The sequence below is a fragment of the Pelodiscus sinensis genome, chromosome 31, assembly GCF_052426305.1.
Source record: "Pelodiscus sinensis isolate ZL-2025 chromosome 31, ASM5242630v1, whole genome shotgun sequence".
NCBI lineage: Eukaryota > Metazoa > Chordata > Testudines > Trionychidae > Pelodiscus > Pelodiscus sinensis.
In genome coordinates this window covers 5,011,445-5,036,609 of record NC_143082.1, presented here as the reverse complement: position 1 = coordinate 5,036,609, position 25,165 = coordinate 5,011,445, and the positions used below count along the sequence as shown (strand labels likewise).

Below are 25,165 nucleotides of genomic sequence, written 5' to 3'. Positions count from 1 at the left end.
GAGATATTAGAGGAGCATTCAAAGATGATAAAGTCATTGCAGGAAACTAAATGAATTCTTTCCTTCACTCTTCATGGCTGAGGATACTGGGGAGATTCCCAAACCTGAGCCATTCTTTTTAGGTGACAAATCTCAGGAATTGTCCCATATTGATGTGTCATTAGAGGAGGTTTTGGAATAAATTGATAAACTGATCAGTAACACTTCACCCCAGACTTCTGAAAGAACTGAAATGTGAAATTGCAGAACTATGAATTGTGGTTTGTAACCTATCCTTTAAATCAGCTTCTATACCTGATGACAGGAAGATAGCTAACATGATACCAATATTTGAAAAGGGCTCTAGAGGTGATCCTGGCAATTACAGACAGGTAAGTCTAATGTCAGTACCGGGCAAATTAGTTGAAACAATAGTTAAGAATAGAATTGGCAGACACATAGATTAACATAATTTTGGGGGGGGGGGGAAGGTCAACATGGATTCTGTAAAGGGAAATCATGCCTTACTAATCTAGTAGAGATCTTTGAGGGGATCAACCATCATGGTGACAGGAGGGATCCAATGGATCCAGTGTACTTAGATTTCCAGGAAGCCTCTCACAAGTTTCTTCACCACAGGCTGTTAAGTAAGCTGTCACAGGACGTGAGGAAAGGTCTTCTGATGGACTGATAACTGTACAGGCAACAAATAGTAGGAATAAATAGTCAGTTTTCAGAGTGGAGAGAGGTAACTAGTGGGGTCCCCCAAGGGTCCGTACTGGGACCAATCCTATTTAACCTATTTATAAATGATCTGGAGAAAGGGATAAAGAGCAAGGTGGTAAAATTTACAGATGATAAATTGCTCACTGGAAAAAATAATCCCAACTACACATACAAAATTATGGAGACTAATTTAGTTGTAACCACTCAAGAGAGATCTTGCAATAATTGTGGAGAGTTCTCTGAAAACATCCACTCAGAGTGCAGCAGCAGTCAAAAAGGCAAACAGAACATTGGGAATTGTTAGAAAAGGGATAGAGAATAAAACAGAAAATATCAGATTGCCTCTATATAAACGCATAGTATGCCCACACCTTCGATACTATGTACAGACGTGACCACCTCATCTCAAAAAAGGTATATTGCCACTGGAAAAGGCTCAGAAAAGGACAACAAAAATGGTTAGGGATTTGGAACAGCTGCCATATGAAGAGCCATTAAAAAGACTGGGACTTTTCATCTTAGAAAAGAAGAGATGAAGGAGGGATAAGAGAGAGGTCCATAAAATCATGATAGGAATTGAGAAGCTGAATTAGGGAAAAGTTATTTACTTGTTCTCATAACATAAGAACTAGGTTTCAACAAATGAAATGAATAGGTAGTAGGTTTAAAACAAAAAAAGGAAGTTATTCTTCATGTGGTTCAAAGTCAACCTGTGGAACTCCTTGCCAGAGGATTTAGTGAAGGCCAGGACTTGAACAGGGTTCAAAAAAGAACTAGATAAATTCATGGAGGTTAGGTCCAGCCATACTTATTATAAAGAATAGGTAGGAATGGTGTCCCTAGCCTCTGAATGTCAGAGTCCAGAAATGGATGACAGGAGAAGGATCACTTGATGATTACCTGTTGTGTTCTAAGGACGTAAGGATTAGTCAACAGCACAGTCGACTAGTCACTCCCCCCACTGCTGCCTCCATCAGGTAGAGGCAGCAAGATGGGGGAGAAGAGCGGATACTTAAACTGGCAGCTCCACACAGAGCCTGGGATCAGCCGCTCAATGTAGCGCCGCCGCTTTGAATGTCACGGGGAGCCTGGCTCCTTGCAGCGCTGACACTTTGAAATGCCAAGTAGAGCCCAGGACTCCCTAGCTGACCCTGGGCTCCAAACAGCATTTCAAGCGGCAGCACCTCTTGGAGCCCAGGATCTGCTGGTCACCCAGTCTGACCCTGGGCTCCTCACGGCATTTCAAAGTGGCAATGCCACATGGAACCTGGGATCACTCCTCCGTTGATGCTGGGCTCCACGCGGCATGCCAGCTTTGAAATGTACAAGAGTTCCCTACTGGGGGCTCTTATGTATTTCAAAGAGGAAGAGCCCGCGTAGAGCATGGGGCCAGTGCAGGACTCCAAGTCCCCTGCTAACCGCGGGGAAGCACCTGCATGGAGCCCAGAGTCAGCGGGACTCCCCGCTGGCCCTGGGCACCACACGGCGTTCCAACTTTGAAATGCACAAAAGTCCCCGCTGAGGTTCTTGTACATTTCAAAGGTGAAATGCGAAAGGTGAAATCAGCTAGTCGAGTAGTCGATGGAAATTCTATCAACTACTTGGCTAGCAAATTAATCCCTACTTAACATCCCTGTTGTGTTCATCCCTTTGGGGTATCAGGCATTGGCCACTGTCGGCAGACAGGATACTGGGCTAGATGGACCTTTGGCCTGACCTAGTATGGCTGTTCTCACGTTCTTATAAGGGAGCTGTCCCATTTAGTACTTCCCTGGGGTTCCAGCCTTCAGTCAGGGAGGGAGGCTGGGATCAGCCTGGTGTGATTATTTCTGGGGGCTTGTTCGTATGGGGCACTGTATCCTTGGCCGCCAGCAGCTGCTGAGCAGGTCCAGGGCTCCAATTCTGCCTTTGTAGGGATGCAGCGGCTGCCCCTGTAACAACACAAAGAGCTCCTGTGCTGACACGGGGAGGGAGAGCCGAATGGGATGCTATCACTAGAGGCACCTGATGCAGCCTCCTCCTCATCTTCTTCTGGAAGGCAGGTGCGGCCCCAGTTTTCCTCTGCCGGGGCAGGTGGAACCAATTCCGTGAAGGCCGTGTGCGGAGCCAGGAGGGGACCAAGAGGTCAGCAGAGCTAGAGCAAGAAGCTTCCCTGCACCCATGTGACTGGGGGAGCTGACAACACAGGGAGCGTCCCACTTAAGAAATGTGCTGAGTTAGTCGCAGGCGCAGCATTTCCCCTGGGTCACGGGCAGAGAAGTGGAACGAAAACAGCTTGCGCAAGGGGCAGGATGGGCTCAGAGCTCAAGCACAGCCTCGTGCCAGTGAACACTTGGGCTCCATTCCTGGCAATGATGCGTGACCGTCAGCAGGTCCGTGCCACTGTGTGACTCAGTTTCCCCATCTGTAAAATGGGGGCTCTTTAAAATAGGAGGTCTCCATGATGGATAGCACTAATTCCTGCTGCAGCCGTGCCAGCTCACCTCAGATCTGCCGTTTGCCTGGCATGGCAATGCCAGCTTCTGAGATGGGCTGCCTGGGAGCTGGAAGCTCTGAGAGGGGAAAGAAGAAGAGCAACTTTTCAGGCCTGGTGGGGGCATTTTTAAGCATTTTGTTTCAGGCTGAGGAGAGAAAACTCAGAGCAAAATGTCACTCTGCTCATGCGGGGCTCTCCTGTGGGCTACCTTGCTAAGCAGCAGGCAGGCAGGCGAAAGAGGCTAGCTGGGGGCACGCTCAGTCATCCAGGGCTGTTCCATCCTCTAGCCCCCTTTTCCTTCTATGCCCTTTAGGAATGGGGCGGGGGCTCCAGCCACATGTACCCAGAACTCTGCTGCTCTTCCCCTTCCCCTGACAATCAGGGAAGGAGAGGAAAACGTGCAGCTGGTGCTCTTGCTTCTGGCTGCCCTGGGGAGAGCAGAGGAGGATGCAGCAAGCTGTGCACTTTCCCCTTGCTCCCAAACAGGGGAAGGGAAAGAAGAGCAGCAGTGCCCCGGTATGTGTGGCTGCATCACCGTGCCCCTCCCACTCACCCCTACACACCCCAGGCTCCTGCCCTTACTCCAGAGCCCCCCACACCCTCACACCCTGTTCTGACTCCTGCACAGCCCCTGTCTCCTGTTCTGAGCCCCTCCTCACTGCCAGGCTCCTGACCTCAATCCTGCACTGCGCACATTCCCAACTGCTGCCCGGAGCCTCCCCCCCCACACACAAACTAACCCCTTGCCCTAAGCATCCTACACTTAAATTTCTCACGGGTACTGTTCTGTCACCACCACCCCCAGGTCCCTGTCCTGCGTTCCTGCAGGGGGGTGCGATACGACAGTACTTGTAAAAAACTTAACTGACTTTCACCCCCGGGGCACAGGGGCAGCAGCAGGGGGTGCAAACCAGCGGGGTCAATGGCACCGGTGAGGGGTGCCCACTGGCCCCAACAAGAGCTTGGGCGAAAGAACCGAGCTCTGGCCCATTGCTTCCAGGGGTGGGGGCCCTGGTAGCAGAGCAGACAGGACTCTGCAGGGAAGTCTAGAAAAGCAGGGCCAGTACTGAGAGCGCTGGCTATATCCCTCAGGCACTCCAGCTCCCAGACTGCACTTCCCTGTGTCACCACTAGGAGTTGCTCTAAATCCTGGCTTGTACTAAGCAGTCATGGCACAGTTAGTGCTGGCTACACTGAAGTCATGGGGCAGCACTACTGGTTATGCCTGGCGGCGCCCCCTGGTGTCAAGGATCCCTCAGAGCCGCATTCAGATGGAGCATTGTGAGGATTCGGGGAACGGTTGCTTGTTCCCCATTTCCAGCTGCTAGAGGGAGAAACAAGTGAGCCAGTAAACTTTAGGGTGTAGAAACAAGACCACTTGAGGAGGCATTTTAAAAGGCACCCGTGAAATCAGGCATCCACAGTGCAACTCATTATACAGTATTGAAATACCACAGACACGCGAACTGTCATGGTTCCTTTCCCACTTTGGCACGATAAATGCAGAAGTGGGGGCCAGCAAAAGTACTCCAAAATCTTATCTACCGGGCTTTGATATCAAACTTCCCCCCAAAATCTTAACAACCTAGATTTTGGGGATAAAAACGCCGCTGCCACCACCCAAGTATTGATACAAAAATCAGGGGAGAGATCACTTGGGAAATCTCACCCCTAAAGAACAAACCAGAACACAAAAATTAACCAATACCAGGTTAATAAAAATAAAAGAGAAAGAACTTTTATTATCACCACAATATTCCTGTTGGAAGCATAATGACTAGATGGAAAAGTAACAAAATAATATACTCATGAAGAAACTTCACCATGAGCCTAGAACTTAGTTACAAAGGAAACCCAAAACATTTTTTTAAAAGTGCACACATATCAGATCCCATTTATAATGGATTTATCTAAACTTTACCCTCTTTACAGAAAGTGAAGAATGGTTTCATGGAGAGAGAGAGACATGTCTGTCTCTTCCGTAGCTAGAAAGGAACTGCCCAGGACAAAGGAGGGAAAAATCAAAAAATGCCTTTGTCCCAGTTTGAAATTCCAACCTACATTTCTATTGGCTGCCTGCCACCTGGTTTAGTCAGAGACATAGTTAAACCCCTTAGTCCACAGGATGCTGGCTAACCCTCATGATTATGACACAAACCCTGCTCAGATTCCAGGGAAACAGAGGATTGGAAAAATAATAATAAATACAGAGAAAGGAAAACTCAGAAAAGCAGCAACAGTTCCAGGTTGGATTAAGCTATAGACGCTACTGGCCCACGTCCAGGGCTCTGACTTCTGGCTCCCATCAGATGATAAGCAGCTCAGGTCTCGCAGTTCTAGTCCTCATGGATGCAAAGAGGAAACCTAACAATGTGGCGGGAGTGCAACTGTTTTAACACTAGATTATACAAGCCAGTGATAGAAGAACTGAGGGGTCCTGACTGCCAGGACCCCAAGCTCTAATCCCCACCCTAACCTCTTCCCAGCCTGCAGATTTAACCCACAATCACACTGACTGCCGAGACAGATGGGAGGCTGGTTTAGAAGTTCTGATCCTGCTGCTGCAAGTGCTTTAATGAAGGCGGATTGAAGTCCTGCAAAAAGTTTCTCCTGCTCCCAAAGCACGATGGCAGTTCCTGCCTTCCAGCCCAAAGGTCAGCCCTACAAGGAATGAGAGACACCGGCATGATTCCGGAGGGATAGGAGGGAAAACACAAACTCCCAGGAGAGTTTGGATCTCGGCTGAGTGGGATCAGGCTGTCTGTGCATGTGGATTGAACCTGGACTTCAAGCTCCCAGAGTAGCAGATGTCCATATCTATTGGCATCACTGGTGCTTCCCCCAGTGGCAAACCCTGCAGCCAGCTGCACTGGTGCCAATCAACATCTCTCCTTTCTCCACCGTTTGCTGTCAGGGGCATAACCAGGAGTAGGCCTGGGCCTACACACTTAGCATCCAGGCCCACTCACCCACAGCTCTCTTTCTATCCTACTACAGGGCGGGGGCTTGCCCCTCTCTGCCCAGGGCTCCAGCCGGACCAGGGGCATAGGGTCAGGGGCTCCGCCACCCAGCGCTCCTGAAAAGGAGCAGAGTCGGGAGCTTGCAAGCCTCCATGTACAACCCAAATCCCCTGCTGGGAGCGCTGTTGGTGAACAGGGCAAGAGCCTGATTCCGCCTCCTCTGTAGCATCCAGGAGGTGGAAAGGGGCAAGCTGCTGTAACAACCTCCATTCCCAGCAGGGGACTGAGGGGAAGAGAAGTGGGTAGGGGGTTCAGGGCACAGATTTTTATGGAGCTCCCATTTTATGGGGCCCCTGGCCAGAGCATCTGTACCTCCCCATCTTCCAAGGATGGCAGGGGGAGAGGCAGCTCCATGGCTGATACCCCACCTGTCATTGCTCACCCTACAGTCCCATTCTGGCTACCCCCTGCTTCTTGGCCTCCCAGAGCTGAATCGAGGCTAAGCCCAAATACAGACACAGGATTGGACTTCCCAGAACAGTTAAATGATTAAAGAGCAGACATCTCAGACTTTCAGTGGCTTGTGCTCCTGGTTTGCACATAGCTTTCATACCAACTTAACTAGATTCAGGTTTCACATCTGCCCAGTGCCGGGGAGTCCTGACCTGCAGCCCTCTTTGCTCCAACCACTAGACCTTATCCTGCTCCACATCCAGAGCCCAGAATAGAACCCAGGAGGCCTGACTCCCAGTCTAGTGCTGTAACCCTGCCAGGATCTAGCCTGTGTTCTGCTTGCACCTGGTGATGGCTCAATGAAGATCTCAGGGCCATCGGCTCTCTTACCACTTTGCTGCTGGTGGCTAAAGTAGACATGGAGACCTCCGAATAGGACTTGGATTTGCCGGTAAACCATCGCTTGTATTCCTCCTGCACCTGGAATCGCAGAGACAGACAGTGGCATCACACTGCTAGCACATGGGAGAGCTCTTCTCTCAGTGCCTTAGCCCCATTTTAACATGCCCATCACCTCAGCATCAAGGAGAATTACAGCTATTTATGCTCCCCCTCCTCTAAGCCTTGGGAAAAGATAGAGCTTTCTGTGGCAGCAGAAAATACCCATAGACTTTCTCTACACTACGGCTTTTGCCAGAAAAGAAAATGCAAATGCATTTTCACGTGCTTCATTTACATAATCTCTTCCAATCCATTTTTGTACAAGGGGTTTTTGCGCGAAAACAAGCAGTGTGGCCATGGCCGTTTTGTATAAACCTCCCTTTTTGCTGAAGATCCTTATGCCTCCCCAGGGGAGGATAATGATCTTGCATAAAAAAGGGTTTTTGCACCAAAAGGAAACTTTCACACTGCTTTTTTTGTGCAAAAACCCCTTGCACAAAAAGAGATCGGAGTAGATTATGCAAATGAAGCATGAGAAAATGCTAATCAGTGCTTCATTTGCTTTGCCTCTTCTGGCAAAAGCATAGTCATAGTGCCATGCACCCAATCCTCCCCCTGTAGCTGAGGCAGAGCTTTTCAGGGAAGGGGATTCTCAGAACACCATTTCCCCAGCAGGGAAGCCAGACTGAAGTTTCCAGTGAACCGACAGGCTAAGTGGTTCAATCAAGGAGACGACAGCACTGGCAGGGAATTGTACCCAGATCTCCTGAGTGCAAAGCTTGTGCTCCAGCCTCTGGGCTATTCTTCCTCTCTCAAAAAGGGGCATCTTCATTGCTCTGCTACTGGGGATCCCTGAGGAAAAGGCTGGGGGGATCTTGCAAAGTATGCTTAGTGAAGCATTGTTAGGTCGCCCTGCTCTCGTGTGGAAGGGGCTCTGCCAAGTCCAGGAGGGGACGAAGGGCCCTGGGGGTACCTGGCGATTGAGGAGGCAGTGCACCAGGAAGATGAAGACCCCCTGCAGGCTGTTCAGGATGGTGAATAAATACGCCATGACCACGGCGGCTGGGCCGGTTTGGAAGAGACCGAAAATCCAAGTGCAGCCCAGAATGAAGACTTGGGCGATGGCTTTAAAGGTCAGGAGCCTGGAGAGAAGCAGACAGAGAGATCTCATGACAGTAGCCCTCTGGAGCAGCTGAGTCCGGGGGCTCCAAATGAAATGACAAATGCCTCCAGAGAGCCAAGCTCTGTCATTGCCCTGTCCAGGTATGAGAGCAGCTGGCCTAGAGAATTCAAAAGATCAATGCACAAGTTGCTCCAGGTGAACTAAAGAGCCAAGCCTCACTAAGAGGGGTGGGACAGATTTCGACCCATTTGGCTCATATAACATGGCCACCAGTGCTGGCTGTAGACACATATAAACATGAGGGGAAAGTTTCCTGGGAGCAGATCTCCCCCTGATTTAAATCAGCAAATCCCAGAGAGGGACAGAAGCTTCCACCAACAGATGGTCTGTCCATCTTGGCTTCACAAGAGCATCTAGCTCTGCACAAAGTGTGTTCCAGCACCTTGTCCATGCCTCGACTGAGGGACACAAACAATGGGGTGTCCTGCACCGCTCTTGGGGAACAGTCTGTCAGACTGAGGAGCTCCAAGAGCTGACACAGCACTCAGAGAGGCTCAGAACTCCTTCAGATAGTATTGGCCCTATTTCAAAGAGGGAAATTGAAGCACACCTTGCAAAAGGTTATGCTGCCAGCAGCAGAGCTAGGAATAGAACCCAGGAGTCCTGGCTCCCAGTTCTAACAATTTCACGCCACTCCACACCCACACCTGGGGACATAATCCAGGAGTCCTGGTTCCCGCTCTGTCCCCTCCCCCTTACCATTGAACTATCCATCTCAGCTCTGCTTTTAAAATAACATTACCTGGTGTCTTTGAGGGTGGACACCTCAGAGTTGAGGCTGGAAAGTTTTCTCTGCAGCATCCAGAGGGTTACAGCAAAAAGGACGGAATTGATCTGGAATCAAAGCAGAAGGGGGTAACTCACCCTGATTTGTCTCAGGCTCCGAGGAAAGAATGTGGGGCAGGGCGGGGGCCTCTACGTGAGCACAAGCAGAAATTATCACCATCAGTGGGGGTACATCTACACTAACTCGGTAGTTCGAGCTAGGTAGGGTAATTAGGGCAAGCGGAGTTGCAAACGAAGCCCGGGATTTAAATATCCCGGGCTTCATTTGCATGTTCCCGGGCACCGCCATTTTTAAATCCCCCTTAGTCCGAACTCCGTGCCCGCAGCTACATGCGGCACGGAGTAGGTAGTTCGAATTAAAGATCCTAATTTGAACTACCGTTACTCCTCGTGGAATGAGGAGTAACTGTAGTTCGAATTAGGATCTTTAATTCGAACTACCTACTCTGTGCTGCGTGTAGCCGCGGGCACGGAGTTCGGACTAAGGGGGATTTAAAAATGGCGGCACCCGGGAACATGCAAATGAAGCCCGGGATATTTAAATTCCGGGCTTCGTTTGCAACTCCGCTTGCCCTAATTACCCTATCTAGCTCGAACTAACGAGCTAGTGTAGACATACCCCAAGAGTGTTCCTATTCCATATGATTATTTGGCCAAGTCCCCAGCTAGTGCAAATCAGCAAAGCACCACTGAAACCACTGGAGCAATACTGACTTATGCCAGCAGAGGATCTGGTCTGATAACTGGATGTCCCAACAGGACATATGCTAAGCCTCCTTGCATGAACTGGAGTTCACAAGCTTCAGCTGGGAGCTCTTATTGCTTCATCCCTCACTGAGCCAAAACCCTCCTAGGCATAGACTCCTTTGAGGTCTGTAGCATTAAACCAGGGGATGACTGGGACTATGACAGAATGAACCAGGCCCTAAATCCCTCTGCTGGAAGCTTGTGGCCTTTCCATACCCCACAGAAGAGAAGCCACACAGAAGTCCTCCAAGCAGGCTAGAGTGGCTGCAGGAGAAACCAGTCAATCAGGGCCCAGGAAGGCCCATAAAAGCTGCTGGAGGCCAGAATAGCAGTCAGTGTCTCAGGTGCCCTGCAAGTATGCAGATGGGACTGGCTGGCTGTGAGAGCAGAAGCACCATGGACAGCTCAGTGTGGGGAGCTACTGAAGTTCGATTATGATTGTCCAGGCTAGATGTGAGAAGCCTTAGTAACAAACAGGAAGAATTGGAGGCCCTGGCCTAGTCCAAGAAATACAATTTGATTGGGATAACAGAGACTTGGTGGGATGACTCGCATGACTGGAGAGCTGTCATGGAAGGGTATAAACTGTTCAGGAAGAACAGGCAGGGGAGAAAAGGAGATGGAGTTGCATTGCATGTAAGAGAGCAGTATGGTTGCTCAGAACTCCACTATATAGAGGGAGAAAAGCCTGTTGAGAGTCTATGGGTCAAGTTTAGCAAGAGCAGTGATGTTGTGGTTGGTATCTGCTACAGGCCGCCGAATAAGGTGAATGAGGTAGATGAGGCTTTCTTCGGACAACTGAGAGAAGTTTCCAGATCACAAGCCCTGGTTCCCATGGGGGACTTTAATCACCCTGAAAACTGTTGGGAGACCAATACGGCAGCACACAGACAATCCAGGAAGTTTTTGGAGAATGTTGGGGATAACTTCTTGGTACAAGTGCTGCAGGATCCGACCAGAGGCTGTGCACAGCTTGACCTGCTGCTCACAAACAGAGAGGAGCTAATAGGGGAAGTAGAGCTCGGTGACAACCTGGGAAGCAGGAAGAAAAGAGAGTAGTAATATACACACTCTGAACTTCAGAAAAGCAGACTTCGACTCCCTCAGAGGCCTGATGGGCAGAATCCCCTGGGATGCTAACATGAAAGGGAAAGGAGCCGAGGAGAGCTGGCAATATTTTAAAGAAGCCATATTGAAGGCATAGAAAGAAACCATTCTAATGCGTAGTAAGAGAAGCAAATATGGTAGGAGGCAAGATTGGCTTACAGGGGAAATCCTTGGTGAACTTAAGCACAAAAAGGGAGCTTACAAAAAGTGGAAACTTGAACAGATGACTAGGGAGGGGTATAAATGTATAGCTCAAGAATGCAGAGGAGTTATCAGGAAGGCGAAAGCGCAATTGGAATTGCAACTCGCAAGAGATGTGAAGATAACAAGAAATGTTTCTACAGGCATGTTAGCAAGAAGGAGGTGATCAGAGATGGTGTGGGGCTCCTACTGTATGAGGGCGGTAACCTAGTGACAGATGACGTGGGGAAAGCTGAAGTACTTAATGCTTTCTTTGACTCTGTCTTCACAGAAAAGTTCAGCTCCCAGACTAATGAGCAATATGGAACAAAGGTGGACAGCCCTTGGTGGGGAAAGAACAGGTTAGGAACTATTTAGAAACGCTAAACGTACATAAATCCATGGGTTCGGACTTAATATAACTGAGGGTACTGAGAGAGTTGGCAAATGTCATTGAGGAGCCTTTGGTCATTATCTTTGAAAAGTCATGGAGATCGGGAGAGATCCCAGAAGATTGGGAAAAGGCAAATGTAGTGCCCATCTTTAAGAAAGGGAAGAAGGACGATCCAGGGAACTATAGGCCAGTCAATCTTACCTCAGTCCCTGGAAAAATCATGAAGAGGATCCTCAAGGAATCCATTTTGAAGCACTTGGAAAAGGGTAAGGTGATCAAGAGTAGTCAGCATGGATTCATGAAGCGCAAGTTGTGCGTGACCAATCTGATTAACTTCTATGATGAGGAAAATGGATCTGTTGATATGGGGAAGTCAGTAGTTGTGATATACCTTGACTTTAGCAAGGCTTTTGATATGGTCTCCCACAATATTCTTGCCAGCAAGTTAAGGGAATATGGATTGGATAAATAGACGGTAAGATGGATAGAAAGCTGGCTGGAAGGTCAGGCCCAGCGGGTAGTGATCAATGGCTTGATGTCAGAATGGCAGTTGGTTTCCAGTGGAGTGCCCCAAGGTTCGGTTCTGGGACCGGTTTTGTTCAACATCTTTATTAATGACCTGGATGAAGGGATGGATTACACCCTCAGCAAGTTTGTAGATTACACTAAGATGGGGGGAGAGGTAGATATGATGGAAGGCAGGGATAGGGCCAGAGTGACTTAGACAAATTGGAGGATTGGGCCAAAAGAAATCTGATGAGGTTCAACAAAGACAAGTGTAGAGTCCTGCACTTGGGACGGAAGAATCCCAAGCATTGTTACAGGCTGGGGACCAACTGGCTAAGTAGCAGTTCTGTAGAAAAGGACCTGGGGATTACAGTGGATGAGAAGCTGGACATGAATCAATAGTGTGCCCTTGTAGCCAAGAAGGCTAATGGCATATTAGGTTGCATTAGGAGGAGCATTGCCAGTCGATCCAGAGATGTGATTATTCCTGTTTACTCAGCTCTGGTGAGGCCACATTTGGAGTACTGTGTTCGGTTCTGGGCCCCCAATTACAGGAAGGATGTGGAAGCATTGGAGAGGGTCCAGCGGAGGGCAACCAAAATGATTAGGGGGCTAGAGCATATGACCAATGAGAAGAGGCTGAGGGAGTTGTGTCTATTTAGTCTGCAGAAGAGAAGAGTGAGGGGGGATTTGATAGCAGCCTTCAACTTCCTGAAGGGAGGTTCCAAAGAGGATGGAGAGAGGCTGTTCTCAGTAGTGATGGATGGCAGAACAAGTAGAAATGGTCTCAAGTTGCAGTGGGAGAGGTCCAGGTTGGATATTAGGAAAAACTATTTCACTTGGAGAGTGGTGAAGCATTGGAATGGGTTACCTAGGGAAGCAGTGGAGTCGCCATCCCTAGAGGTGAATAAGTCTTGGCTTGACAAAGCCCTGGCTGGGTTGATTTAGTTGGGATTGGTCCTGCCTTGGTCAGCGGGCTGGACTTGATGACCTTCTGAGGTCTCTTCCAGCTCTATGATTCTATGATTCTATGTGTACAGCCCTGAGGTAATGGCGAGGACATTGTCTTCAGGAGGGGAAGCCCTGGCAGCACTGCTCTCTGGGAGTGGGGAAACAGACTAAGAGCAGAGGGCACAGACATGGGTCCCTGTTAAATGTGTATCCTGGGAGGGGTTTGAGTCACATGGGGTGTGAATCGGCCACAGGGCCCAGTTGCCAAAAGGCTTTTAAAAGGAGAGAGTGCAGGCAGGTGTATTCGGCCAAGGGGGAACTCAGGAGGGGTGAGTTCTGCCCTATTACAGTGACCCACAGTGCTTAGCAAGAGAAGCCAGGCAGAGCTCCAAATCTCTCTATGTTGAAGTAGGCAGCAGTTCCAAGCCACAGTGGAGACCTACCCCCGCAATGGCGCACACCGGCCCCAGGAAACTCCAGATGAACCCCTTCTCCATGCTGAGCCAGCAGCTGGAAGCAAAAATGTTTAAAGTGATGTTCATTGGTCAGACACATTGTTGGTCCCTTCTAGCCATAGAATCTATTAACTTTAGTCAAGGCCACCCACAGAGGTTAGTCGCAGAGCGAGAAACAGAACATGAGGGTTCTGCGTGCCTCAGTCGAGTAGAGGCTAGGAGTTGATTCATTCACTCATGAAGGACAGTCAGAAGCTCAGCTGTCAAGACAGACACCCACTGATCCAGAGCACCTTTCACTGGGGAATGCCGGGACACGCACTCGTGCACACAGTGTTGGCATAAGATTGGACCGATTCTCTTCACTTCCCTTTTCCCACTCAGTCAGCATCAGATGAAGTCAGTGAGGCTCCTGCTGGCTAACCGCCTACACTTCAATGGACTTATAAGGCACCTAACAAATCTTTAGTCAATTTTCTACCACACGGCTCCAGAAAATTTGATGCAAAATAGATTCAAGATTGAGGCAACTTGTTATATGGGGAAACTGAGGCATAGAACAGTTAAATGGCTTGCTCAGCGTCAAGCCTGGGTCTCAAACCTGGGTATTCTCTAACCACTACATGATCCCGTCCATGCTTTAGCAGCTCCGGTACTCACTTCTCTTCCCTGCCATAGCCCTTTGGCATGATGACGGCTGAGACAGCCACCACCAGGGCGGGGAATCCGTAGCCGAAGAGGCTCAGGAACCGCATCTTGGGGCTGTGGTTGCTGAAATAGTTGACGACCCCGAGGTTGCGCACGGTGAGGAAGAGCACCACGGCCTCCAGGAACATCCAGGCGAAACAGGCCAGGAAGAGGTAGTGCAGCAAGCCTGCAATGACCGCACAGCCCACCTGGGGAGAACAGTGGTGACACATCTTTCACTTAACAATCTCTACTCAGCATCCTGAGGCTGGACCCACCTGCATCATAGAATCACAGGGTTGGAAGAGACCTTGGGAGGTCACTGTGTCTAACCTCCTGCCCAAAGCAGGACCCACACTAAATCATCTCAGACAGAGCTTCATCAAGCCAGGACTTAAAACCTCTTGGGATGCAAATTCCATGACCTCTCTAGGGAGCCCATTCCAGAGCTTCACTCTCCTCCTAAGGAAATAGTTTTTCCTGTTATTCAACTTATACCTCCCATTCTACAATTTGAGACCATTGCTCTTCGTTCTACCATCTGTCACTTCTGAGAACAGCCTCTCTCCGTCCTCTTCAGAACCTCCCTTTAGGTAGCTAAAGGCTGCTGTTTAATCCCCCCTCACTTTTCTCTTATGCAGACTCAATAAGCCCCAAATCCCTCAGCTTTGCCTCATAAGCCATGTGCTCCAGCCCCCTAATCATTTTTGTTGCCCTCTGCTGGACTCTCTCCAAACCTTTCTCTAATGGGGGGCCCAAAATTGGAATTAATACATCAGATGTGGCCTCACCAGCGCTGAATAAAGAGGAATAATCGCTTCCCTAGATCCGCTGGCAATGCTCCTACCAATGCAGCCCAGTATGCCATTTGCCTTCTTGGCTACAAGGGCCCACTGTTGACTCATATCCAGCTTGTCATACATTGTAATCCCCAGGTTTTTTTCCGGTGAGCTGCTGCTTAGCCTGTGGTTCTTCAGCCTGTAACTATGCTGGGATTCTTCCATCCCAAGGGCAGGACTCTGCACTTGTCCTTGTTGAACCTCATCAGATTGCCTTTGGCCCAATCCTCCAATTTGTCTAGGTCACTCTGGACCCTACCATCCATCATAGCTACCTCTCCCCTTAGCTTGGTGTCATCTGCAAAATAGCTGATGGTGCAACCCATCCCCTCCTACAGGTCATTAATAAAGATGTTGAACAAAACCAGACCCAGAACCGATCTTTGCTGTATTCCACTTGATACTGACCGCCAACATCCCCTATCTCCACCCCGCCACATCAGTAACTACTCTTGTGAGAAGGGGTTTGCCATGGGTCTCTTCTTTGACTTAAAGGCTACCACTAGTCACGTGCCCAACAAGCTCTCACACTATAAAGAAGGTCAAGATCATTGCCCCCATTTTATAGATGGAAAAACTGAGGCATCAGGCAGGGAGGTGACTGGCCCAATGTCACAAATAGGAAAGCAAGGACTAGAGCCCAGGTCTCCATGCAGCGCTCTATCCACCAGGCCACACTGCCTTTCACCTGAGGCACTATGTTGGGGTAGGAAGCACTTTACCTGATGGCTGGTGCTGTCCACTGCCGTGAGGAAGAGAAGATCGGCCACAAAGAGGCAGAGGCAGAGCTGCAGGTGGATGGAGGTGTTGACGTTGCGGATGGAGCGGCACAGGAGGAAGGTGAGGATGGCGAGGAGGAGGCACAGCAGGGAGAGGGCCAGCCCAACGTGGGAGATGAGGAATAGCGGGAAATCTGCCTGTTGGGGAAGCAGGGCCGATGGCAAGTTAGGTCATGAGTCATCCCATGCAGCACAGTTAATGCAGATGAGGTGCTGCAGATAATCCCCCTGATTCCTGCCCAGGATGGACTGTCACTGCCCTTACTGGGGAGCGCAGGCTGAGGTGTGTATAACTCTACAGGGGCCTTTGTTTTAACCATGGGGCTCTGGGAGCCGAGAGGATACCATCAGGACCTTCCTTAGGATTTATGGGCCCTGGGCAGGACTATCAAACTGGTGCCCCAAACCCCGACAACAGCCGGGGGATGAGTTTTTACAGATGTGATTTTATAACCTTCAGCAACACGAATGAAACAGGTTTAAAGCAAATTTTAAACTAAGGTCCCCTCCACTAACACAGTGAAATCAGAAACATGATAATTAGTAAAGTTCCAGGGACAATAGGTCCCTTGAGTACCCAAGATCCACCTATGAAGGAATCTAGGTGCCTGGTCAGAGACCATGTGACTGTGTCCAGCTTGGAAGAAACCAGGAAGGAGGTCTAAATATGCCAGGTGGCCGACTCCATCTTGGTACTCAGCTCAGCCCTTCATCCCAGAGGCAGCAGTGCAGGGATTGAAGAGCCAGAAAGCACTGTGGACCCATCCTGACATAGGATGTGCACCAAGGACATTTAAGCCAGCAGCTATAACATCTCTGCTACAAGCCTGCATCGAGAACTGGGAGATTTGATGCATGTAATGTATGATACCTTAACATCCTTACTCCCATGCTTTTCTTTCTTATAGTAATAAACCTGTAGATTGTAGATTCTAAAGGATTGGCTCTGTGTGATTTGTGGGTAAGATCCAGAGTGTATATTGACCTGGGATCTGTGGCTGGTTTCTTGGAACTGGACAGAACTTGTTCAGAGTAGGTGAGATTGGGTTCTAAGACCCCTCACCTGTGTATGATGCCCAGGGCCATCTGGGGCACAGATATTGCTGGGATGTCAGAGAGGTTTTGCTCGCGAGACTTCAGGCAGGCAGCTGAAGCGCTCTATGAGACTGGTTTAAATGAAATTATTATTTTTTTAAATTAATGGAGATTGCCTATCTCTTAGAACTGGAAGGGACCAGGGATTATCAAGTCCAGTCCCCTACCTTCACAGTAGGACCAAGTACCATGCCTGACAAATTTTTGCCCAAAATCCCTAAATGGCCTCCACAAGGATTGAACTCACAACCCTGGGTTTAGTACACCAATGCTCAAACCACTGAGCTCTCCCTCTCCCCAAAGTCTGTTTGGAAAGGTCTCCAGTCTAAGTGCTGTAAGGAGCCCCAAATTTTAGCAATTCACCCTGAGCAGATGCCCTCAGCTGTGCCCAGACCTGGCCCAGTCCGTCACAGCAGCTACCTGGCTGAGGGAGGGGAATTTTTCCAGCAACAACAGCAGCAGCTCCCTGCTGAGTACAAAGCAGTGAGACACTCCAAGCTCGTAGGGAGGGGACATGTCCCTACCTCGCTGCTCTGTCCTCAGCAGGAAGCTGCTGCTGTTGCTGTGGGAGAAATGCCCCTCCCCCAGCCAGGCAGCTGTGGGCGTGGAGCCCTGAATCCCTAGCTGGGCAGAGCTCGTTAAGCAGCTGTGGGGTCGTGCTGCTGTGCAGCTTAGAGAGAACCTTGCCCTGCTACCACCTTCGCCTCCTTCAGACTTTCCTGAGATGATTCCCAACTCCCCCAGCAAAGCCCACAGCCTTGAGTTGCAAACCCTGCGTCGAGCACCGTCCCGTTACCGTTATCTCCCCCCATGCCATGAGGACGGCCAGGCTGGAGACGTGGTTGCAGTTGCACGTGGTGTGAGTGGCGTTGAAGCGCAGAACCCTGCACCCTGCCGGAGACCAGCTGCCTCTCTGGGCTGTGGTTTCCCACGAGACACATTTGGGCTTCTCGTAGCGGTTGCTTGGCTGCAAAAAAAAATATATATATAAATATATAAAGTAAAAAGCAGAAGGAATAATAATATAGGATAGAAAAAACACGGTGCCAAGAGCGTGGGTCAGGGTCTCCCATGCTGTGAGAGGCAGATGGGCAGAGGCCAGGGATGGGGTACACATGAACCTCCTCCAGCAGGAGTCCACATTTCAGGAACAACCATACTACAGAGGAGGAAGCTGCTCTGTGTGCTGCTACTCCCCTCCCACAGCTGGGGAAGACCAACACAGTGACGTGCTTCTCCTGGGGCTTTCCCCCACCACTCCCATAGCAGCGGGCTCAATGTCTGGGGATGCCATGGGGCACAGAGCCAAATGTGTCCCTGTGAAAGGGGCACCAGTTAAACATCCCATCCCTGTCACACCCAGACCGCACAGCACCCTCTCTGGCTCAACAAATTCTTTAATCTGGCATGCCCTGTTTCCCAGAGTTGATGATTTAAGAAGTTCAAGTGTATTGGGTTGGGACTCAGGATACCTGGGTTTTAGTCCTGGCTCTGCCACTGGCCTTGACTAAGTCATTCACCTGCTCTGTGCCTCAGTTTCCCCTTTCTATAGACAAAGGCCAGGTGTACCATACAGCCGTCCACTTCCTTTACTCCTTGCGAGGAGTAGGAGTTCCGCTGCTGATGGGGGTGTGGTCTCAGTATTCGATTTAGCAGGTTTTTACTAGGACCACCCAATCTAACACCAGAAGATCAACTGCCGCAGCATCGATCTTCTCCATAGTCTAGTCGTGGCCTAAGCTCTTGGTGACAAGGGCTGTCTCATGTGATGGGCCAAGCCTGCCACAAGGGGGCGCTGATTTCAGCAAGCGCATTAGCACCAATCCCTAATAGGAGGAGAGAAAGGCCCTCTATCACCCTACCACGGACAGCGGGACAGAGGACACCTATGAGGTGGTTTTGGAAGATCCTCTGGGTCTGCCTCAGTGCAGCTGAAGCATCCTTTCCCTGCTCATTGTATTAACCGCTAAAGTGCTCTCCCTCCATCAAGCAAAGCGTTTTAAAATGGTCACTAACATTAGCCTCATTTTACAAGAGGGGAAACTAAGGCATGGAGAGAGTCTGGGTGTGTGTGGGGAGAACCAGCAGAACCAGGAATGGAAGCCAAGTCCCCCACCAGTGCTCTATCCACTAGGACACACTGTCTCCCCAGTGTTCCTCTTTGCTCACTTTTCCTGCTTCCCAAATCCAGGGTCTGGACGTTAATGAGTCTGCTCTTGAGCCTTAGTTAATGGAGGTGGCCTATTAATGGCTGAAGCTGAGTCAGACTTGCAGCTCCAAAGATCCTGCGTTCACATTCCCCCAGGGCAGCATCGTGCTTGGGGGAGAACACAGGAATGCCTCCCCACCTGAGAACTAATTCAATGTGGCTTCCCTCTTCCTCCCGCCCCCCTCTCCCCACCCCCAGAGCAGCCAGGCTGCTCCTGAAAAGCCAGGCTTAACCCCAGTGACTGCTCATGGAGGGATTTACCATGATGTGCTCGAAGGTGTAGTTCGCTGGATCTGTGAAGTTGGTCTTTGTCTGGCTGGTCAGCCAGGCACTCACCACCCTGGAAATCATCCGGACAGCGTGGCCAGAGGAGTCCTTCTGGTCTTGGAAGAAGCTGCCATTCATGATGGTTTCCATGCCCACGTAGGAGGCAAACGCCACTCCAGCCGCTCCTGCAAGTGTCCCCAAGGAGAAATTGGGTGGGTTGGCAGCTTCTTTCCCCACATTCCACTGTGGGACTCACCAAGAGCTGTGCAGCCCCCAGCCCTGCTCCAGGTGTTGTATAATGTTCTGCTTCCATAGAGCTGGGAAGAGAACCCAGGTGTGTGGATAGCCACATGTTTACTCGTCGCTGTAGTGCAGAAAGCAGCGTCACCAAAATGGGGGTGGGGGCTCTAAATACACAATACATTGGGAACTCCTTAACTTTGGGGCTTTGTTTTAATGTTAGAGTGTTATAAGGGGTGGGTGGCTCTTAAATTCCCCCCAAACAGTGAGACCCCAAGAACTTTCTTCTCAAAAAATAGAGTCACAGAATACTAGAACTGGAAGGGATCTCAAGAGGACAGCTAGTCCAGTCCCCTGCACTCACCAAGTACCAAATCATCCCTGACAAGTGTTTGTCTAACTTGCTCTTAAATAGCTCCAAGAATGCAGATTCCTAGGGAATTTCTGCCAGTGTTCAACCACTCTGACAGGAAGTTTTTCCTAATGTCCAACCTAAACCCCCTTAACTGCAATTTAAGTCCATTGCTTCTTGTGCTATCATCAGAGGTTAAGAAGAATATTTTTTTCTCCATCCTCCTTGTAACACCCTTCTAGGTACTTGAACATCTGATATTAACAGAGCTGACTAGTGAAAATCTTGAGTTTGGGACAAAACAAATGAAACTAAATGTTTGGTTTGAAAATGCCACCGCAATGTCTCGTGGGAGTTGTGGTTCAGGTGCTCCCATTTCTTCTCTATGAGACTGGCTCCCTGGTTGGACTGCATCTCCCATGATGCACCGTGAGAAACTTCTAGCCACAGTGCCTCATGAGAGATGAAGTCTGACTGGAGAGTCAGGCCCATGGGAGAATGAGGCAACAGGCTCATGATTTCAGAATCAAGCAGAACAACTGTTCAGGCTGAGGGCATTTTTAGCAGCCAGTTGTTCCACACAATCTAAGTGTTGTGCAGAAATCAGCCACTTCCTGAAGCACTGCACTTTCTTAGCACTCAGTTTTCCACTGAAGAGCCGTGGAGATGGAACAGTCCCTGCCAGCCCTTGTTCTTTATTCTTCTAGTTCCCTTTATTCTAGCAGGCTTGACTAGGACAGAAGGAATTTATATTCGGAGGACTTAAGAACCAGGAACTGTCAATACAGCACAGAGGTCTGGTCCATGAGCCCCATGTCTCATACTTCTTCTATCACAAATCAGATCAATAGTCCATTTAGCTGGGTTTCCCACCTCGGTCTATATCGGCACAGAGCAGTGGTCCATCAAAGCTGGAATCTTCTGCTTCAGGGGGATTCAAATCTCCCGTACTTTAACTGTGCAAAACTGCCCCTTGGTGGGAGCCCACCCCCCTCCCACACCATATCAGGCAGCTCAGAAGTGTCCATCTCACACCAGTCCATGCCCAGTGGTGTTGACAAGGTACCTTGTGCTGTTGATCCCTGAACTGTTTTACATCTAATCTCCATGCTCTCCCCTTTGGCTCCCAGGTTGATGACAAAGTTCTCCCTGCTGCACCCGTCCGCAATGACTTTGGTCTGGACATCTAAGGAGACAGGAGAAGAGCACAGTCTGACAAGCACAGTGGCTTCTTGGACAGGAGCTGTCGGCCTAACAGAGCAGCAGGGGACGGCGAAGGTAGAAGGAACCATCCAGTTAAGAGGGGAAGAGATTTTATGGCCATAGGAAAGAGACAGGGAGAAAGGTTCGTGGAGGCACTGGACCACGACTTCCCCCTCCCCCAGGTAGCACATTTTTCTATGGTGCTCCCCCCACCCCCAGGTCATTAGGAACAAGGGAGGATTGGGGAGCTGCAGATGTGGACAGGGGATGGGGCCTGGCTTGGGAATGGGAACTGCAGCCTTCTGCACACGCTGGCTGAAGCTCTGAGAGCTGGGATCTAGGGGTACAGCCTTGTGGTTCAGGCAATCACCTGGAATGCAAGAAATCCCAGCTGAGTTGCCAGCTCCATCACAGACATCCTGTGTGACCTCGCACATTTTCTGCAGCTCCCTGCCTCAGTTTTTCCCTCTGTCAAATGGGGATAAGCAGCCTCCCTTTGTCTGTCTGCACTGTAAGCTCTTCGCAGCAGAGACCATCTGTCCCTCTGTGTCTGGGCAGCACTGCCCACAACCGTGTCCCGGTCTTAGCAGAGGTTTCTAGGTGCTACCGTAATGGTCATAATAAGGAGGCCATAGAGAAATGTGCTAACTGGATATGGCACCTGCTGATTGGTCCCCAGACAGGCTCCACCCCTACTTGGTCAGAGTCATGCTGCTTGTGATTTTCAGCTGCCACCTCTCCCTGCCCTGGTGCCCTGTCTTGTCCCCCTCCAGGCCTGGCTTCCTACCCAGCTCCTTCGTCCGGAAGGTCAGGTTCCTGTTCTCGGTGGGGTTGGTGAGGACGTCCATTACAATCCTCTCCACACTTTGCAGAACGATGGTGGCTGAGACAGAGAGCTGCTCCATGCTTAGGTTGGACCAGGAGGACGTCTGCTCCAGGATGGAGGCAAATCCCCCAGCGGCTTTCTACGGGAGGCCGAGTGAAAGAGAGCTCTTATTGGCTGTACTGCGTTACCCCGCAACTGTCAGCCAATCTCCTATGAGCTTCTATGGGCCCCGTTGGCTTGTGTCTCCTGCACAACATGTCCCCTCTTGTGGCTGATCCATTGAGGTCTGAGCCAGCAATAGGACTCGGGGTTCGCTCTAATGTCAACAGGCAGCTCTGAACGACTTCAGTGAGCCTTGGCTCAGGTGTTAGCGGCTCATGCTTCTAAAGCCGGGTGTCCCTCCCTGGTCCAGCCCTGCTAGGGGCCTACATGGCACCAATTAGATTTCGCTGTAGCTCGGGTGGGCAATGATTTTTGATGAGGAGGAGCACTCCAAGAGTTTGGTAAGTGGTCAAGGGCCACACTTGTCTGAGGAGGGAGTGCGCTATCTGGGAGGGAGGTTGGCTGCAGAATAGGGATTTGATCATATAATCAAGTAAATGTATGGTGACATGCCAGTTCCTGCCCCGCTCCTGGTTGACAGTTGCCACCCCATGCTGCTGCCTCTGTATCAGCTTTAAAGCCAGTTTCCAGCGCACTCCAGCTCCCCAGGAGCCAGAGGGTAACTGTGTGATGGCTGCATTTTCCAGGGGTTATTCAATTCCTCGCTTTTTAAGGTGCCTAGGCAGAAGGGAGCCTGCGATAAGGGATTGGGGTGCAGGAGAGGGTGTGGGGTCTGAGAGGAACTTTGGGTGAAAGAGGGGGTTGTGACCTGGGGCAGGAGATTGGGGTGCAGGGTCCAGGAGGAGGTGGGGATGCAGAAGGAGATTCTGGCCTGGGAGAGGGATGGAAGATGGGCTGCAGGGTTTTGGAGGGATTTGTGACCGGCAGGAGGAAGAGGGCAGGGTGTCTGGGTGGTAACCTGGGGCAGGAGGGGTTGGTGATGTGGGGCAGGGAGGGGTGGTTGGGACAGGGTAAGATGCCAGATGCATACTCTGGCCAGGAGGTGCTTACCTAGGTGGCTCCCGGACAGCTGCCCAGCAGGACCCTCAGGCAGGCTTCCTGCCCACCCCATCCCCAGGCTGCTCACAGGGCCTAGCTGTTCCATGTGCTGCATATGGGGGAAGGAGGGACTTTACACACTGCCCCCACCCCCAGCCCAATCGCAGGCCAGATCCAAAGGCTTAGTGGGCCAAATCTTGCCCAGCCCTGCTCTACAGCAAGGTGCTGGTGAACCAAGACCCGGCTCAGCTCCGTGGAGGACCAATGGCATGAGCCCTTCTGGAGCTGCACCAACAGGCTCTGGAGGACGTTCCCCCTGCCCCCACCTCAAAGTGCTCATGGACTAGGCAACCGGGTAGAAGAGAAGAAGTAAAATGCAGCTCAGAGAAGGTCTGAAGTCATAGACCTGCTGTGCCCTTGAGTGCCCAGGGTTGGCCGTCCTTAGCAGAGTGTCATTTTCCAGCCCTCAGCCCCACTCTCTTTCAAGGAACTTAACACATCCTCGCCCCTGGTCAGACTACAGGGTAGAATGAAGGGATCTATGGGGAGGGATTTTGTGGCCTATGTGATGAAGCAGGGTCTAGCTCTAGACATCATCCCAACCAGGCATACACAAGGATGGGGACTGAATTAGCTGTTACCACTGAACAGAAAGAGATCTTGGCGTCACTGTGGAGAGTTCTCTGAAAACATCCACTCCATGTGCAGCAGCAGTCAAAAAAAGCGAACACAACGTTGGGCATAATTATGAAAGGGATAGAGAATATCATATTGCCTCTATCTATATCCATTGTACTCCCACAACTTGAATACTGTGTACAGGTGTGGAATAGTGATAGAGATGCAGCCATGTTAGTCTGGTCTAGCTGAAACAAAAGACAGAACTTGTAGCACTTTAAAGACTAACAAGATGGTTTATTAGGTGATGAGCTTTTATGGGCCAGACCCACTTCCTCAGATCAATATGTGGAAGAAAATTGGCACGACCATATATACCAAAGTGATACAATAAAAAAAAATGAACACGTGAAATTGACAAATTAAATTTTAGAACAGAGTGGGGGTGGGGAGGAAGGTTAGTGTCTGTGAGGTAATTACATTAGGGGTGATAACTGGGGAAGCTATCTTTGTAATGGGTAAGATAATTAGAGTCTTTGTTTAGACCCTGCATAAAGTGTCAAATTTAAGCACAAATGACAATTCTGAAGCTTCTGGTTGAAGTCTGGAGTTAAAGTCTCTTTGAAGCAATATGCATGTTTTAAGGTCATTGAGGGAATGGTCAGTCTGGCTGAAATGGCAAGCAACAGCTTTCTCTCTGGGAGAGATTCTTATGTCTGTTTTATGTGCATTGATTCTTTGGCGAAGTGTCTGAGAAGTTTGTCCAATGTACACAGCAGACGGACACTTTAGGCACATAATGGCATAAATTATATTTCTGGATGAACAGGAATATGTGTTCTTGATCTTGTAATAGGCATGGTTAGGTCCAATAATGGTGACATGAGAGTAAATATGTGAACAAAGCTGGCACTGGGGTTTGTTGTAAGGGAAAGTTCCAGGGTTGGTATTAGTGTGGTATGTCCTGTAGTTGTAGGTAAGAATCATCCTGAGGTTAGGTGGTTGTCTATATTTCTCCAGGTGGGTAATTGAGGTTTAAAAATGCTTGGTAACCTCAATCACCCACCCAGAGAAATAAAAAAACAAATTGAAAGAGCCAGACGAATACCCAGAAACCATCTACTTCAAGACAGACCCAGGAAAACCAACAATAGAACACCACTTGTCATTACCTGTAGCCCCCAACTTAAACCCGTCCAATGCATTATCAATAAACTACAACCTATACTGGTACAGGATACTACCCTCCGATAGGCTCTGGGAGACAGACCCATAGTCTGTCTGTTTCAGCATACAGGTGTGGTTGCCTCATCTAAAAAAACTTATCTTGGCATTAGAAAAGGTTCAGAAAATGGCAACAGCAATGATTAGGTGTATGGAACAACTTCCATCTCAGGAGACATTAAAAAGACTGAGACTTTTCAGATTCCAAAAAAGCTGGCCAAGGGGAGATAAAATCATGGCTGGTATGGAGAAATAAAGAAGGAAAAGTTATTTACTCATTTTCATACAACAAGAACTGAGGATCACCATATGAAATGAATAGGTAGCAGGTTTAAAATACACAAAAACATTATTTTATCACACACTGCACGATCAGCCTG

General features: G+C 49.7%; 2 protein-coding genes across 6 annotated transcripts in view; both read right to left on the bottom strand.

The window, feature by feature from the left end:
- LOC102463292 (uncharacterized) overlaps positions 1–25,165 on the bottom strand; it is a 180,374-nt gene that overhangs the window by 73,106 nt on the left and 82,103 nt on the right. The window contains exon 1 of one of the 2 annotated variants that reach the window (XM_089774815.1): positions 508–641. The exons of the other annotated variant lie outside the window; for it this stretch is intronic. The gene's annotated coding sequence lies outside the window, so the exon portion shown is untranslated. Of the gene's footprint in view, positions 1–507; positions 642–25,165 lie in introns of those variants that run through there. 2 annotated transcript variants of the gene reach the window in all.
- The window catches only part of LOC112543502 (adhesion G protein-coupled receptor E1-like), a 38,697-nt gene continuing 14,151 nt past the window's right edge, over positions 620–25,165 (bottom strand). For 2 of the 4 annotated variants that reach the window (XM_089774844.1, XM_089774846.1), the window contains 11 exons: positions 21,804–21,981; positions 20,880–20,999; positions 19,216–19,406; positions 17,542–17,712; positions 15,594–15,788; positions 14,006–14,241; positions 13,334–13,400; positions 8,961–9,052; positions 8,009–8,177; positions 6,985–7,074; positions 620–673 (listed from right to left, as the gene is read on the bottom strand). In XM_089774844.1, coding sequence (XP_089630970.1) covers positions 635–673; positions 6,985–7,074; positions 8,009–8,177; positions 8,961–9,052; positions 13,334–13,400; positions 14,006–14,241; positions 15,594–15,788; positions 17,542–17,712; positions 19,216–19,406; positions 20,880–20,999; positions 21,804–21,981 — 1,548 coding nt within the window. In that variant the 3' untranslated portion in view covers positions 620–634. Of the gene's footprint in view, positions 674–4,814; positions 5,843–6,984; positions 7,075–8,008; positions 8,178–8,960; positions 9,053–13,333; positions 13,401–14,005; positions 14,242–15,593; positions 15,789–17,541; positions 17,713–19,215; positions 19,407–20,879; positions 21,000–21,803; positions 21,982–25,165 lie in introns of those variants that run through there. The other 2 variants (XM_075902277.2, XM_089774845.1) reach the window with 2 other exon arrangements.